The following is a 16,730-nucleotide window of genomic DNA, read 5'->3' as shown; positions in this document are numbered from 1 at the left end:
ACTAACTCTTTTTGTTTTCTCATTTCGAAATATCCTTGTGTGAAGGTTAACGCGCAGTGATTCGTACGAGGGGACTGGTGTCTCTCGCGCATTGGCTTTCTACTTGGACTTAACGAGAATGATGACGCAGTGAAGTACTTTTACTCTTTATTTATCACTAACAGAAACTTGTACGCCCGATATTATATCAACTTTGAGACATTTCTCTGCAATTCTCAACAAGTAGCTCAGTACAATCTTTCTACATCCAAAATGGAGGGGGCGCTGCACCCAAATGACAATTCGATTTCTAAAACAACAACGGCGACTCAAGCGATGTACGCGTCACTGACTGGTAAAAATCAGTTTCTGGGTATAAAACAAAACCCTCTCACTTTTCGCAACATCAACAAAACAGGTCTATATCATAAGGTCAGTCACTGAACGACGTTTTCTAAGCAAAAAATAACGAATATTGTGTATTCAGTCCAGTTTACTGCACGGTTGTGTTCAGAAATCAGTACCCTGAGTGAAGGTCAGGAACAGCTCGCGGCCTGTGGAAATGATCCCACAAGCTGCCATCAATACGCCAAAACACACGATAAAAACATTCAGAACAATCACGTACCACTTCAATTCCCAGAAGAAGATTTTCACGTAGAATATGCAGGGGAAAATCAGCGCGATAGCGGTACCTGTACCACTCCCGATGAACGCGGCGAAGAGAGTAAAGTGCGGAACAACAACTGCCATTAGAATCGTCAGCGACGTGAGCATCAAACGCAACAGCACTACGCAGGGGACACTGGGTCGGCTCCCATCCTGATTTAGAAACCTGGCTGCCAAATACCGGGGGGCCGACTTCTCTACCATATCGAACACGGCGAACATGGGAAGGGAATAGCCCATGAAAGATAGTATGGTTACCACGATGTTAACAGTGATACGGTAAGGCCCCAGTGGAAGATTGTTGGACACCATGTCACTGACACTAGCTGTAAAGGTCAGGTAACCAAAAGCTCCCACTCCGATCTTTAACACAGTCATGGCGATGTAAGCAAAGTTTATGACGGTGTTAAACTTTTCAGGATAGCGCATGTTGCCTTCAAGCACGGTGAGGTAAATTTGAGACGAGTAGCTAGCGAGAACCACTCCCAGCGCCAAGGGGAACCGGAGAGGGTCGAAAACCAGTAAATCTTCGGCATTCCAGGAAGCGCTTTGGCCCAAGCAATAAGCAACTATTATGGAGAAGTTTGCCAAGGCAAAAAAGATCGTAAGCATGCTGATCTTGGAGAGTAATTTCACCGAGTTCAGAAAAACGTTGGGTATCATGGCTAGGCCAAAAATCAGGATCCAAACTTGCTTTCCGACGGGCAGATAAGGAAGGGTGTAATAAATAGCTTCTCCGCAGGCGATTGGATTAACGGTAGCAACAAATATCAACTCAAAAAACTTTGTTGCATCCACCATGTGTCTACCGTACTTAGGCCAGAATGCATCCCCAATGTCTGCATATGTGTTGCGTACACGTGTTCGGCCTTTGCCGGGAAATTCTTCATACAGGCACTCTATCAAGATCTTTGAGGTATAGTTAGAGAGCACTGCGATAGCTATGATGCCAAAAATGAACCAGTATCCTCCAAACAGCGTCACCAGAGGCATGGCTAAGATTGCGAGCCCTTGCACGGAGTTACACGCGTTCCAAAATGTATCCATGGTCGAGATTTTTTTCATCTCTTCCATTGTCTCGTCGAGAGATTTTTCATGGCCGTCGCTCTCTAGGTCCAAACTCTCCTCGAGTACATGGTATCCTTCTCTTAGCGGCATATTTCACGACAGAATCTAACGAATGCTCAGCTCAGCTGGTGTGAAAAACGTGCTGCTGTTTGGAAGGTGAGAAATAATGAAGTACAAATTCACGGTAAACAAAACTAAATATGAAAATATTACAATTAATGCACGCAGGAATGCGCTGGCCTTCATTAGTGGCTATTGTTCTTTTGGTATATTATTCTTTAAAAGAAAACTCCCACAATTTTTTTTCTTTTTAAGGGGTATTCGAATTAATCAAGACAATCATAAAAACTCTCAAAAACATTTTTGAGATCGTGAAAATGTTTTTATTTTTATTTTGCGTCAAACAAACAAATGATAAACATGCTCCACAAATTACTTTCCCGGCAACGTAACTGTGGAAAAACGCCTCCTGTTACATTTTCCTTTTTTCCATGCGTAGAATGCGGCTTTTTACAACGATGCGAACCTTTGCGCCATAATATTCTAGCGGTAACTAGACTGGTGTTTAGTCTTAGGGAAGTAAGGGACCGGCCATTAAGTACTGGGGGGGGGGGGATGGGCTATAATGTTTTTATTACTGGTTTTCAGTGGTCCACCCCCGAGTTATTTGACAAAATTGAGGCGGCCCACCCCGGTAGTGCCACAGAAAAGCTTAGTGGCCCACCCCAAAGAAAATAAAAACTTTGGTTAAGTACATGGGGAACATTGGCTAATAGTTGGTGGTTTGAGTAAATGATGTTTGGTACATAGGAAAGACGGGTGTCCGGGGGATAATCCCCCGGGAAAATTTTTAGAAACTCAGAAATGCTATTTTAGGCATTCTGGTAAGATATTTGTATCATTGCAGATGTAGTCTCTGCAGTTTAAAGAGATAATAATCTTTGGTATTTTTGAGTTAATGATGTTAGGTACATGGCAAAGTAGTGGGACTGGGAGAATGCTCCCCTGGGAAAATTTAGAGTTTTAAAACGTCAGAAACGCTGTTTAAGGCATTCTAATCAAAATTTTGCACTATCATAGATGCCGTTAAATGAATAATTTAACCATGACCCACCCTTTTTGACAGGTTAAAAAATAGTCAACCACCCCCACTTTTTCATATAGCCCACCCCCCTTACAAACCCCCCTGTACTTTATGACCGTCTCTAATAGCAAAAAGTAAGAGACTCTTGTTTGAGATCGGTGAAGCAAAACTGAAAAATAAATTAAAGAAAAAATTCTGTTTCACTTTCAGCAGCCAACTTTACCATGTAAATTTAATGTTTATAGTCTCGCATTGTCACATTTTCTTTACATTTTTCATTATTAGCATTTCTGTTTACTCATTATAAATTCAACTTTGTAATTTGTGGTTTATAACTGAAGATGACAGAAGATCTGTTGAAACATGTCTATGAAACTCAAACATTTTGTCGCTTTTCGTAAAATTATAAGTTGCCTCAGTGCTGCTATCAAGACCTTATGGTAAAGCGTCATTATTATTTCGAACTGTTGAATATTAAAAAAAATTGACACCTACTTTTGGTTAGTTTTTATAGAATGCACCAAAATATTTTGGTGTTCTAAGTTACATTTTGATTTTGTTTTTTGTTTTTGTTATCTGAGTTTTGGCTTCGTAAAAGAAAATGTTAAAGAGCCGAGCGAGTTTACGTTTTCATATTTTTTTAACGTGGAGAAGCATTTTTTGAGAAAACCAACAGTTTCTATGGTCACATAGAACAAGCTTGAAATTTTAATTTAAGATAATGTAGAACAAGGTCTCAGAGAGAGTATATAATAATTTATGTTATAATACGCTACGTCGCCTTCTTTGAGCCCGGTTTTTGCGTCTAGAGCTAAAAAGACTGAAATGGAGATTATTGGGACTTGAATCCAAGTGTGGCGAAACAAGTGTTAAAGGTGCCAAAATTTTGTGATTAAAAGATGTGACCATGGTTTCCATTCAGTGGTAATTCTCATTGCCAGAAATGAATTGTTATTCAGAACGAAAGCGACGAGGTCTGTTTATTGAGTCAGTCCATCGTTATATGCTTGTTCCGCTCAGTACCGTTTTATTTCAGTTTTAAGGATCGACCTATACTACCTGAATTGAAACAGTACTCCCGTTCTAAGAGGAAAATAGCTTTGAGTCTTGACTCAAAGCAAACACAAAGCTGAACTTGATGTGGCACTCGGCGAATTAATGGACTTGCTACAAAGGTCGTATAAAAGTGGTGCTGACGGATTGAGGAATTGATGATTTTACACTGAAGTAGATGATTTTATAAATAACCGTCGAAGAAAAAAATGGATCGTTAAAAAGCGATTGGTATAAAAAGAACAATATGATGCTATGCATGAAATCATGATAAGCGGAGCAGAGAAAATGAAAGGAAAAGGTTACTTTCCACTTGTTCCACTTGAGGAGGAAAACCTTGCCTCCACATACGAGACATTTTGGAACATATGCAACACAATTCAAGGGTTACCAATTTTGGTCATCCCTTACGCTGTCAGGAATGGTGGTTACTTAGCTGTATTGACTCTATTTCTAGTTGCCGCTGCTTCTAATTACACTGGAAAAACCATTGTCAGGTGTCTTTATGAAAAAGACTCCAAGACAGAAAGACAGAAACGGGTCCGCAATTCGTACGCAGATGTTGGCAACGCTTTTCTTCCAAAAATCGGCGGACATCTTGTACTCTGTACTCAGTTCTTAGAAATACTGTTTGTTGCTTCAGTTTATCCTTTATTAGTTGGACAATTATTAGCCAAATCCTTTCCACATGTCGCTGCTCCTTGCTGGCTTTGGACGTTGATTGGAGGCATTCTTTTTGTTCCAAATATTTTTCTTAAAAACCTGTCTCAAGTTGCATGGACAAGTATCTTGACAGTGTTGTCTGCAAAGGTTATTTTCATCACAGTGTTTGCTTACAGTTTATCACAGTTTCACAAATGGGAGCTTAGTTCTTTGGAACATTTTGACGCCAGTACATTTCCATCTGCTCTAGGAATCCTTGTAGCAAGTTATCTGTCACAACCTTTTGTACCCCTCATCGAAGGCAGCATGCGCTATAAAGAAAAATTCGACTTCTTGATGAATTTCTCGTATGTAACAATGACATTACTTAGTGCTTTTTTTGGAGTAGTTGCTTATATCTCATTTCAGGATGACACAGCTGAAGTTATAACAAACAATTTACCCGAAGGTCCATTCCGAATAGCGGTGAATGCAATGGCGGCGGTTTTATCCTTTACATCATACACACTGCCAATGTTCACACTATTCGAAATCATTGAGAATTCTTTCCTTCCTTGCCTGCCCAATAATTTCGGTCAATCTATCTTGAGCCCGTCTGTTATTGTATTTCGTTTGTCGTTAGTATCTATCAGTGTCATTTTTGCTGCTACTTTTCCCGCATACACATATTTATTAGCCTTTGTGGGCAGTATTGCTGGTATAAGCCTGGAGTTCATTTTCCCGCCACTATTTCATCTACAAATATATTGGCAAGAAATGACATGGTATAATATTTTGACAGATATTGCTGTTATTGTGATTGGTTTTGCTGTGTTGGTCACAGGGACCGTGGTTTCTATTCGTTCGTTGATTCAAGTGTACAACCAGCCGATAAGCAATTCCTGTGACTGAAGAATGCACAAAACAGCAGTGGCTTTATAATTTTGAGACTAAGCATTAAGGAAACGGACTATGATAAAAGGCCATTGGATGATAAAATTCTTAGAGCGTATGTGTCTCTTCCCCAGAAAAGAATTATTCCTCAGGGTAAATTAGTAAAAATTGAACCAGTCTTTAAATAACATAACAATTTTTCACATTTTAACTTGTTCTTTTGCTATACATAGTTCAACTAGATTAAGAGCATTGACGTGGCATGTTTTCCAAATATTGTAATTTTTTTCTTTAATTTATTTATTTTAACTAACTTTCTATAACTCACTTTTTTCTTAGAATTGAGGTGATTGTCAATATAAGGGTAGTAGCAATAATAATAAATTATAATAATAATAGGATTTCTAAAGCGCCCTTTCCTAAGGGTACAAAGGCGCTATTTACAGGGTTAAAAATTAAAATTTATAATTAAACATCAAAGAATCTAAAGGAAACCTCTTATGAGTTTCTGGTAGTATATAATATTCAAAATCTACAATAGTTTATTCTCCACAATGTTTTTGCTCATATCTTAAATGTACAGCAATTGTGTTTTTACTGTTTTGCCTTGCAAAACTTTTTGTTACTTTCTAATGGTTTGTCTTTACGTAAGTGGGTGAGTAGCTTTAACCAATAACAAAATGATTTTACTCGACTTTTCCAGAGCTCGACATCTGTTAGTTCGACATTTTATCGCATTTCCAGTGTTCTACTAATAATACATGTATTTTGCTTAAAAAAAAACGATTGTCAAAAATTATTTATGGTTTACCAGTACAATAGCCAATAGACCTCTTTAGCTACGTATGCAAATTTTATTACCCATTAAAGATCCTGTGATGTTCTCCGGCCAAAGAATTGTTCCTTTGTCTATCTGGTAATTATTCATTGAGGGTCTATTCCACCCCCCTATTTTTTTCTTCCTTGACCGTAGACCGCCAGATAATAGGGACCTTCAGATTTGACTACGAGTACGACATCGAGTACGAGTACGACTTTGGAATATCTACGCAATTGTATCCCCCAAACTATAACTCTTCCTTGTTGCTGACTAACACATAAATAAACGTTAGGGATAAGATTGGAGTGATAAGTGATTATAGGAGGCACACGAATTTGGTTTGAAAACTCGTACTCGTACAGTGAGTCAATCTCGTACTCGTAGTCCGATCTGAAGGTCCCTAATAAAGAATGTGCCCGCAGACCGGCGCTCAAAATCGGTTTAGACCGCCAGGGTATAATGGACCCTCTTCATTCATTCCACGTCAATTTGTTTGAAATCGAAAAAAAAAATATATATGATAAATGCAAATGCGGCCTTACACTACTGAAGACCTGAAAAAATTTTTTCAGGCTCTGAGCGGGAGTCGAACCCACGACCTTTGCGTTGCCAGTGCAATGCTCTACCACTGAGCTATCAAAGCCACATGAGAGCGGTCGTATATGGGTAATCCCTTTATGGTGGACATGATACTCGGCCCAAGTATATGTGAAATAAATGAATGTGTGTCCAGCAGTAGCAGTGAAATATATATATGATAAATGCAAATGCGGCCTTACACTACTGAAGACCTGAAAAAAATTTTTTCAGGCTCTGAGCGGGAGTCGAACCCACGACCTTTGCGTTGCCAGTGCAATGCTCTACCACTGAGCTATCAAAGCCACATGAGAGCGGTCGTATATGGGTAATCCCTTTATGGTGGACATGATACTCGGCCCAAGTATATGTGAAATAAATGAATGTGTGTCCAGCAGTAGCAGTGAAATATATATATGATAAATGCAAATGCGGCCTTACACTACTGAAGACCTGAAAAAAATTTTTTCAGGCTCTGAGCGGGAGTCGAACCCACGACCTTTGCGTTGCCAGTGCAATGCTCTACCACTGAGCTATCAAAGCCACATGAGAGCGGTCGTATATGGGTAATCCCTTTATGGTGGACATGATACTCGGCCCAAGTATATGTGAAATAAATGAATGTGTGTCCAGCAGTAGCAGTGAAATATATATATGATAAATGCAAATGCGGCCTTACACTACTGAAGACCTGAAAAAAATTTTTTTTCAGGCTCTGAGCGGGAGTCGAACCCACGACCTTTGCGTTGCCAGTGCAATGCTCTACCACTGAGCTATCAAAGCCACATGAGAGCGGTCGTATATGGGTAATCCCTTTATGGTGGACATGATACTCGGCCCAAGTATATGTGAAATAAATGAATGTGTGTCCAGCAGTAGCAGTGAAATATATATATGATAAATGCAAATGCGGCCTTACACTACTGAAGACCTGAAAAAATTTTTTTCAGGCTCTGAGCGGGAGTCGAACCCACGACCTTTGCGTTGCCAGTGCAATGCTCTACCACTGAGCTATCAAAGCCACATGAGAGCGGTCGTATATGGGTAATCCCTTTATGGTGGACATGATACTCGGCCCAAGTATATGTGAAATAAATGAATGTGTGTCCAGCAGTAGCAGTGAAATATATATATGATAAATGCAAATGCGGCCTTACACTACTGAAGACCTGAAAAAAATTTTTTCAGGCTCTGAGCGGGAGTCGAACCCACGACCTTTGCGTTGCCAGTGCAATGCTCTACCACTGAGCTATCAAAGCCACATGAGAGCGGTCGTATATGGGTAATCCTTACACTACTGAAGACCTGAAAAAAAATTTTTTCAGGCTCTGAGCGGGAGTCGAACCCACGACCTTTGCGTTGCCAGTGCAATGCTTTACGTGGTAGAGCATTGCCATTCATCCCTTCTTTTGCGCGGCACAAGTTGAATTGACAGAAGCGAACGAGTATATATGGTGGTTTACTAAGTAGCTGAGCTAACTGTTACCACAGTTTGAAACGTGGTTTAGAGATATTTACCCTGATTTGGCTTTTAGTTTATCGATACGTTACAATACGGATAAAAGATCAATGTAACGTCTTCCCGCGCGCGCTTATCCCCTTTTTTTCTAGCTTACTCTTCGCTAAATAATTATCTCTCTAAGGGGTCTGTCACTGTGCCCCTGACGAGAATGGCAGACTTTCTGAGCTTCCATGACAATCTACTCCGATCCAGGAAAACTTATTAGTGAGCTCACTATTATAATTTCTTCAATTTAACTAACAATGGTAATTTACCTAAGCGATAAAATTAAATAGGGATAACAGGTCACTACTAAGTAAACCACCATAGCCACTCGTTGCGTCGGTTACTTACACAAACATAATTACTATTAGGACTTTTTTCTTTACCATCTAGTCAGTAAACCTTCTAGTCAGTCAGTCTTATGGATGGTTTTCTGCAGTTTCGACCTTCGTCTGCTCAGTCTGTTTGTTCAGACCTTTCACGTGCTTATGCACATGTCAGGCTGTTCACTCGGCAGTTCATTCGGATCGTTGCTTTTGCAGTCTTCATCCGTTACTTCCATAAACAGTAAAAGCCGAAATATTAAAACCTACTGAGTTCCGAAACTTTTTGGTTTTAATATCACAAATGGCATCCCACAGCGTTGGAACTATTCCTTCGCTTCAAATAATCAAAAACACTTTCCAGCCTTGGTCAATTTGTTTTAAACTGAAGATAACAATTTATTTTTTATTACTTTATTTTTACAGGTTGTGCAGATGGCTAAATGGTAACAAAAAGACAGAGACTAGTATTCACTAACTGATGAGAATAAAATTTTATTTTTTAAATCTCATTCTGACTGCTGATCATTTTGTTTCATACAAGTTTCTACGATCTTCATTGGCTTCCTGTTGCTCATCGAATTAAGTTTAAGATTTTAATTCTTACCTTTAAATCAATTTATGGTCTTGCGCCATCACTGATTAGGAGGCCGACGCGTTATCCATTACGCTACAGAGGCAACTGTTGATAATTGTCTTTATTATAAAGTACTAATTAAGTGACTTATTGAAAACTTTGCGGGTTACGGGGTTACATTGTTTTTTCGATGCAGGAGTTCTTGTTCAATTACTGGTTTATTATATGTTTGTTATTCCTTTAAAGTCATAGTACCGGCAACCTACACTGTTAGGTGGTATTCTTGTAAAACTCATTCAAAGCAGGTCGTATTATTAAGCTCCGCTTCCGGTTAACCCTTGTTTTTTTCATATCCGTTTTAATATTCCTGTCTCGCTGATGAACGACTTATTACTCGATGTGCAAGTTACACAAAATTACATTGGTAGGTGTGCAGTGAACACTTTGCATGGTCAGGTCAGTTGGTTAACAGTCAGCCATGTGTGACCACGAAGGAGGAAGAGCCTTCCAAAACAAAGCTTCTAAATCTTACGCCAGTCAAGCTTGACTTCCCTTATGCTGGATTTCCACTGACGCGTATTTTTTTACGTGCGTTTACGTGCGTAAAAAAATTTAGAGACAATGTATGAACGACTTGCGTAAACGTGTACGCAAGTCGTTCCTACATTGTCTTTAATTTTTTTCACGGACGTAAAAAAATATGTCAGTGGAAATCAACCTTTACACTGCGTTACTCAGCACTGTGTAGAACAGCGGATTTTGTCACTGTGTCCCTCTGGTGCAAATAGTTTATTACAAGCAATCGGTTGCTTCGGACTGGCCACCTTGGTCCCGACGAAGTAAGCGTCTCTTGCATTGACGGTAGCTTTTTCTACAGTGTGAAGGCATCCCGGGGAAGTCATGAATGTAAAGCCATACCCGTATTTACTCGAAAAAGTGCCACGGCACTTATTAACACTGTCAGCTGTTTTCGGTGTCAACAACCAACCTCCAGTATTCGAGGTCAGGAGCAGCGATTAATTATTGGTTGGCTGTAAGTGTTAATCATAGAACGCCCAGAAAAGAAAGCTCCAGTCACTGACACAGAAATACCCACAACAAACACAACTCCATCCAACACAATATTACACCATGACATCTCCTGTGAGTAGATCTTAAGATGAAACAACGCCGGGAAAATAAACTCCAGGCTGATACCAGCTATACTGCCCACAAAGGCTAATAAGTAAGTGTATGCTGGAAACGAAGCAGCAAATATGACACTGGTGGCTATCAACGACAAACGGAGTAAAATAACAGATGGTTTCATGATGGAGTTACCAATATCCTGTGGCAAGCAAGGAAGGTTAGATTTTTCTATGATGTCGAAGATGGTGAACATTGGCATTGTGTAGGACGTAAAAGACAAGACGGCCGCCATAACGTTTACAGCTCGACGGAATGAACCTTCTGGCAAATTGTTTGTTATAACTTCAGCTGTGTTGGGTTGAAACGAGATGTAAGTCAACAACTCCAATGATTACATTAAGTAATGTCATTGTTACATACGAGAAATTCATCAAGAAGTCGAATTTCTCTTTATAGCGCATGCTACCTTCGATAAGTGGTACAAAAGGTTGTGACAGATAACTTGCTACAAGGATTCCTAGAGCAGATGGATATGTACTGGCGTCAAAATGTTCCAAAGAACTAAGCTCCCATTTTTGAAACTGCGACAAACTGTAAGCAAACACTGTGATGAAAATAACCTTTGCAGACAACACTGTCAAGATACTTGTCCATGCAACTTGAGACAGGTTTTTAAGAAAAATATTTGGAACAAAAAGAACGCCTCCAATTGATGTCCAAAGCCAGCAAGGAGCGTCGACATGTGGAAAGGATTTGGCTAATAATCTGTCCAACTAATAAAGGATAAACTGAAGCAACAAAAAGTAACTCTAAGAACTGAGTACAGAGGACAAGATGTCCGCCGATTTTTGGAAGAAAAGCGTTGCCAACATCTGCGTACGAATTGCGGACCCGTCTCTGTGTTCCTGTCTTGGAGTCTTTTTCATAAAGACACCTGACAATGGTTTTTCCAGTGTAATTAGAAGCAGCAGCAACTAGTAATAGAGTCAATACAGCTAAGTAACCACCATTCCTGACAGCGTAAGGGATGACCAATATTGGTAACCCTTGAATTGTGTTGCATATGTTCCAAAATGTTGCAAATGTCGAAGCAAGTTTATCTTCAGCTGGAGAGGTCTCTTTATTGGCGTCTGGTGTGCTGCAAATTTCCGTACTTTTCTCGGCTTTTGCCTCTTCCTTGCAGTGTTCTTTCATTTTCTCCTCGTCCATCTTAAACTGGCACTGCACTTGTGCAAGCAAGTACCGGCTGCTGCCTGTTGTATGACCACGCGTAGGGGCACGTGGATGAAGTCGTAAATTTGATGTATTTGTAATTTTAGCTCAAGTACTGCTTTATCAGCAAGGAACTAAGTTTCCTCTGGTGATTGTTGACCTTGAGAATAAACAAATTCAATCCCGGGATAACAACAAAATACGAAAATGTCGATTTTGATGGCAGACTGCACATCAGTTGTTTGAGAATCTTGGTATTGAGTGATGCTGGCCTTTTCCCTTTCCACTAAAGCATAAGATCTGACGCCGAACAAACTGTTAAACTGACAGCCATTTGCTTTAGGTATTAGCAAATCTTTTGTTTATAGAATTGTCGCTGTTTGTATTAAATGATCACCAAATCCAATGAATCAGATAAACAACTTGAGCTGGCACGAATAGGAACTGTACGGGTATTTCACATGGAATAGAACTCTTTCCCTTCCACATCCAAAGAGTCCAAAAAATAATCCTTGACTTTAAGCTCAGTTAAACAGAGGAGAGAATATCCTGCCAGGCTTAAACGATAACTAGACATACATGGTTCAAAGCACTCGAAGCTAATCTCGGAACAGGTTATTTAAATGATTTAATGAAATAACAACAGGTATTTATCACATGGATCATTTGTTCCATATTCGATCAGTTACAACAAGTTTAATCAGTTTTTGATAACAATCCGCTGGCCAAAAGCTTGCAGTCTTGGGACTGTCTTAAAAAATAAAGCTTGTCGCTAAGGACACGCCCTTGATGTAAACATTTGTTGTCAGCCGGCGAGCCTCTACGTGTCTAATTGAAATGTTTATTGCTGGAGTACATGGAAGAGGACGTTTGCTGTTGTAAAGTTTCTATATTTATAAGAAAGGAAAAACATTCTTGTTCCAGGGATTATTCCGTTTGAACCGCCACCCATGAGTGAAGATTGTGACATAAATACCATTCGAATATTGCTGAGGAGTGATCACATATTCGCACGAAAAAAAAATTCTACCAAGTATAATCAGGCGGTAAACACATGTTGATTGAATTAGCTTGCTTCAGAGAACTCCATTGATTATCTTTTTCTTTTCCGGGTGTGCATATCGAGATTTCATGTGCAGTTTCAGTTTTCTTTCTAGTTCAAATCTACAAGCCTTTTTTGGGGGGAAGCACAAAAGCAAATTACATAGGTCAGTTTAAACGCAGTTCCCTGCTGACTTGAATCATTCAAGTATTATTCCTCTTACTACACCTTGGGTCTTAAAACTTGACTACTAACGCTATCGTAAAAAGAAACATTACAGACCTCGCATTTCTTTAAAATAATGACAACAATTTTTAATTACCTTAACAATTTCAAGGTGTGGCCCTTTGTTTAAATCATGTTTCTCGGGTGGTAACCTTTCTGCTCTAAAATTATAGTTCATTGGTTTGTTTGTATACTTGTTAATGTAGGTTCTCATTCAAAAAAAGCCCACAAAAGTAACTACTTCATTTGTAGCCGTTGCTTTCCTGATGGCGTTTGATATATCACAGTTTTGGCCGCCTTTTTCATCAGTGACTCAGAATGCTTTAAGCTTTGAGTCTGCACTTTGACATTTATCAAGTTACAAGAGGATCAGTAAAACGAAAAAACCTTGCTTGAGATAGGTTTGTGTCACCTCCCGTGTGCTTATTTCTAAAACAGCGTTTTACAGTTATTAACACGGTTGACAATGTTGGAAACTACCGAGGGAAGCAATTTCTTGTTCAAAATAGAGAACGCGAAGTAACAGGTACCCGAGTATAACTCTGCACTGTGATTGGTTGATTGAACAAAAACAGCACAGCTGATCACGTGCGACGCTAACCAGGGAAAAACCACCAAATCACCTGTTTCACTGTGCGTGGGATAGAAACAAAGAAGTGGTTTTACGGGTTTGTTTTGTTTGTCGTAAGGCGACGCGCCTAGCTTTAGGTGGTCGACCTTGGAAACGAGGAACCTTTCATCCTATTTTGGGTTCTACCACCCAAAGAGCTCACCGCCAGACATGTGTCGTAAAACAAGTTCAATTCCCAAATCCATCTCAAGAAAATGCCGCAAAGAACAAAGGTTTAGCTACATAGCTTTGCTACTATGATACTTTGTGCGAAGACGACGCGAGAGGGCACGTCTTTACGAAATGTCTCTCTGTTATAGAATCAAGCGGTTCTGGTCAATTTTATTTAATGGGTTGTGGCTTGAAAACGGACAGAGGAATTCTGCCACGGGCGAAAAAACGGAAAATGCAATCAGCGAGAGGCAAATGGAACTGAAATGTGTAAGAAGAGAAATTCTGGGCGCGGAGCGAAATAACAATGATGTTACAGGTTGTCAACTTGTGTCCCAGGGAATACAGTTTTCCAGTAAAGAAGAATTGGACGGTTTTGACTCCAAGATGGACGAAATGCAAAAGATATTTCTAAAGGAACTTTCCGAAATAAAGCGACAGCACGAGCGACTAAAAATTGGCAGAGTAATTCTTACAAGAAGAGTATCAGAACTAGAACAAATCCTGCAAACAGATATGAAAAGTTTTACAAGCACCGATATTAGGTCTTTTATGGAGGATTCGTCATTATCTAGTGAAGAGCTCCAGCTTTTGGCAGAGATGGAGGAAATAATGGAAAAGCTTGAAAAGGAACAAGAAGAACTTCTTTCGCTCGAAAAATATTTAGAGATTGAGCTGCGTGAAAGAACATATTATCCGGAACCTGTTTTACCTCGCCACAGCAAGGTGGAGGATGAATTCTCAAAACAGATGAAAAAAGATGGGGGTTTGAAGTACGAAAGCTTTGACAAAACTGTTCAGTTTATAAGTTATCGTTCCCTTCCGCCTCCCTTGTCAATAGGCGAACTGCTTGAGCTAACTGACAGATAACAGTGTAAGCAACTTCGTGCTTGCCTCAGCAATCGACCCAGACCGGAAATGATAAACTCTTATGGGCCAGCAGGTGCTGCTATACATGTGTGGTACAGGTTATTTATATCGGTCGTTATTTATATTTAATTATCAAGGAATCTCTTTAGGCTATTACTCCAAACTGAAATGAAGATACTAGAAACTGCTTTGCTGTACTTAACAAAACCGCTTAGCAGTGAAGTTACTGTTAAATTAAAATTGATATAAACCGGAGGTGCACCGCAAAATTAGATAAATTGATTATACATAAGCTGAGACAGACAGGCCATACCTCAGCTGCTTGCTATCGTTTTATTCGACTGATGAACGATATATATTAATTAAAGGAAGAGCTAGAGATTTATCTGATAGTAGAGCTTGAAGCCTCGAGGCTTTATTAATGCAGGTTTTAGCTCTAGGATCTCCAGGAGTCAGTTCATCTTTCAAAAATCAGTAGCGATATGTTTATTAAAATTGGTTAATAAGAGGAAAATAAAAAAATGCATATTCCGGTTGAAGTGAACATTCTCTGGCCTCAGATACAGTGAACTTGTCTATTCTGCCTTCAGATCCAGTGAACTTGTCTATTCAAATCTCTTTTGATTTATTAGCTTATCTTACTTTACCGCAAAAAGATAAATTGGTATAAGTTAATTAATAAATAAAACAAAGCAAATTAGAACCCTGATATGACTGATGACGAACCCTTTATGAGATACGAAGTCAGGCCCAGTGTACCGAACGATATTCTCAGACCAGCCAAAGCTACTTACCATGATAAAATATTACCTATTGTAATGACTACTTTTTCCCAGTCACCTCGTTAAATCAGGATTTCAATGTTTTACAAGCAACCAGCTGAATTGGATTAAGATTCAAGCATCACTCAGATGCTAGAGCCTTATATACCAACCAGGAATCCATCCTCCCCTAAAAACTTACTAAAAATACCATCTGTGAAGTTAGTAAGCTATGGCCATAGCTGTTTCTCTTTTGTAGCACCTAGCCTATGGAACTCTCTCCCGAACTATATAAGAGAGAGCGGCTCCCTCTCAAATTTTAAGACTTGTATAAAGACATACCTTTTTAACAAATTTTAATATATAGATTTAGGCAAGCCTAAAAGCGGAGCTCCCAAGTTATGTACAGTTGTTTATTATTTTTATGTGAAAATACATTAAGGTCCAAACATTTATAACAAGTTTTATAATTAGACTTTTAGTTAGTCAGTTAACCAGTAAATTAGATAGTTTAGTTAGACAGTTATTAGTTAATTAGTTAAGTTAGTTAGTTAATGAGTTATTTTTTCATTTAAAGGCTTTAATTTTTCTTAGTTTTATTTCCATTTTTACAGCTTAGCTATTTTATTTGTTAGTATTTTCTTTTATCACTGATGCAAATTTTTTAAGTAAATTTCATTTCGTAATAATATTTTACTGTAAAGCGCCATGAGCCATGGATATGGCGCTATATAAAACTTTTATTATTATTATAATTATTATTATTATTATTATTATTATTATTATTAGGGATGTTTATAAAAGTTATTTCATCACAGTCAAGACCGTTAGCATGAGATGTCAGCTACCTCCCTAAACAAGTCAAACGAATACAAGAACTTTGCTAACTGTGTATTTCAAAGCTCTTGTATTTCCCCGCCCGTGGGACACTTTTTTTCTAGCAAACTCCCCAGACACGGCTTCGCTATCGCTAGCATAAATTGCATGCTAGCGATTTTGGCACGTTAATGAAGTTCTTATCTTATAAGGCAAACACGAAACAGACCCAAGGAAGGTCAACATGACTGTGTTAGCCAGCCTGCAATATTACGGCTACATTCAATAACACGAGACAATATTCAATAAGCTCCGTATTGCAGAAGTACATAATCTAGATTATGTCTTCTGGTAAAGCTGAGCTCACAGATCGAAAAGAACATCGACCGTCAGTACCACATTGTCGTTTTCTACCTTTTATTCAAGAAAACCGACCATCCTCTTGATTTACAAACTTCCCCGAGGCGTTTGTTAATCCCCAAGTCCCTCACATGACATGGGCTACCTCTTCTGGGAAGCCGACGACATGTACGTGCATTGATTAGAGACAAAAACCCTCTCCTCTTGTGCCTTACTGTAGAGAGTGAAAATATTTGAGTGAAAAATTTAATGAATGAGACGTCAACAAGATTTCTTGTACTACAGTTACCTATAAATGGAAATTATGAAGCCAAATAGTGTCATTGAAGCGGTCCACTAGAAAGAT

General features: G+C 39.1%; 3 protein-coding genes and 1 pseudogene across 3 annotated transcripts; 2 read left to right on the top strand and 2 right to left on the bottom strand.

Annotated features, from left to right (window-relative positions):
• Positions 1-134: 134 nt before the first annotated feature.
• Positions 135-1,820, bottom strand: LOC144653082 (vesicular inhibitory amino acid transporter-like). Its single transcript, XM_078513004.1, has one exon. It carries the CDS (start codon positions 1,804-1,806, stop codon positions 490-492), a length of 1,317 nt encoding a protein of 438 aa, XP_078369130.1. The 5' UTR covers positions 1,807-1,820; the 3' UTR covers positions 135-489.
• A 2,300-nt stretch (positions 1,821-4,120) lies between these two features.
• On the top strand, positions 4,121-5,504 carry LOC144655038 (vesicular inhibitory amino acid transporter-like). The gene has a single exon (XM_078515257.1). It carries the CDS (start codon positions 4,121-4,123, stop codon positions 5,405-5,407), a length of 1,287 nt encoding a protein of 428 aa, XP_078371383.1. The 3' UTR covers positions 5,408-5,504.
• Positions 5,505-9,956: 4,452 nt separating this feature from the next.
• Positions 9,957-12,430, bottom strand: LOC144654527 (vesicular inhibitory amino acid transporter-like; annotated as a pseudogene).
• Positions 12,431-13,447: 1,017 nt separating this feature from the next.
• LOC144653054 (uncharacterized) lies at positions 13,448-15,635 on the top strand. The gene has a single exon (XM_078512968.1). The coding sequence runs from the start codon at positions 13,710-13,712 to the stop codon at positions 14,445-14,447; it is 738 nt and encodes a 245-aa protein (XP_078369094.1). The 5' UTR covers positions 13,448-13,709; the 3' UTR covers positions 14,448-15,635.
• Positions 15,636-16,730: the final 1,095 nt, after the last annotated feature.

This window comes from Oculina patagonica, chromosome 5 (genome assembly GCF_052425735.1).
Source record: "Oculina patagonica isolate OP01 chromosome 5, crgOcupat, whole genome shotgun sequence".
NCBI lineage: Eukaryota > Metazoa > Cnidaria > Anthozoa > Scleractinia > Oculinidae > Oculina > Oculina patagonica.
The sequence above is the reverse complement of the archived record's forward strand: the minus strand, read 5'-3'. Positions and strand labels throughout refer to the sequence as shown.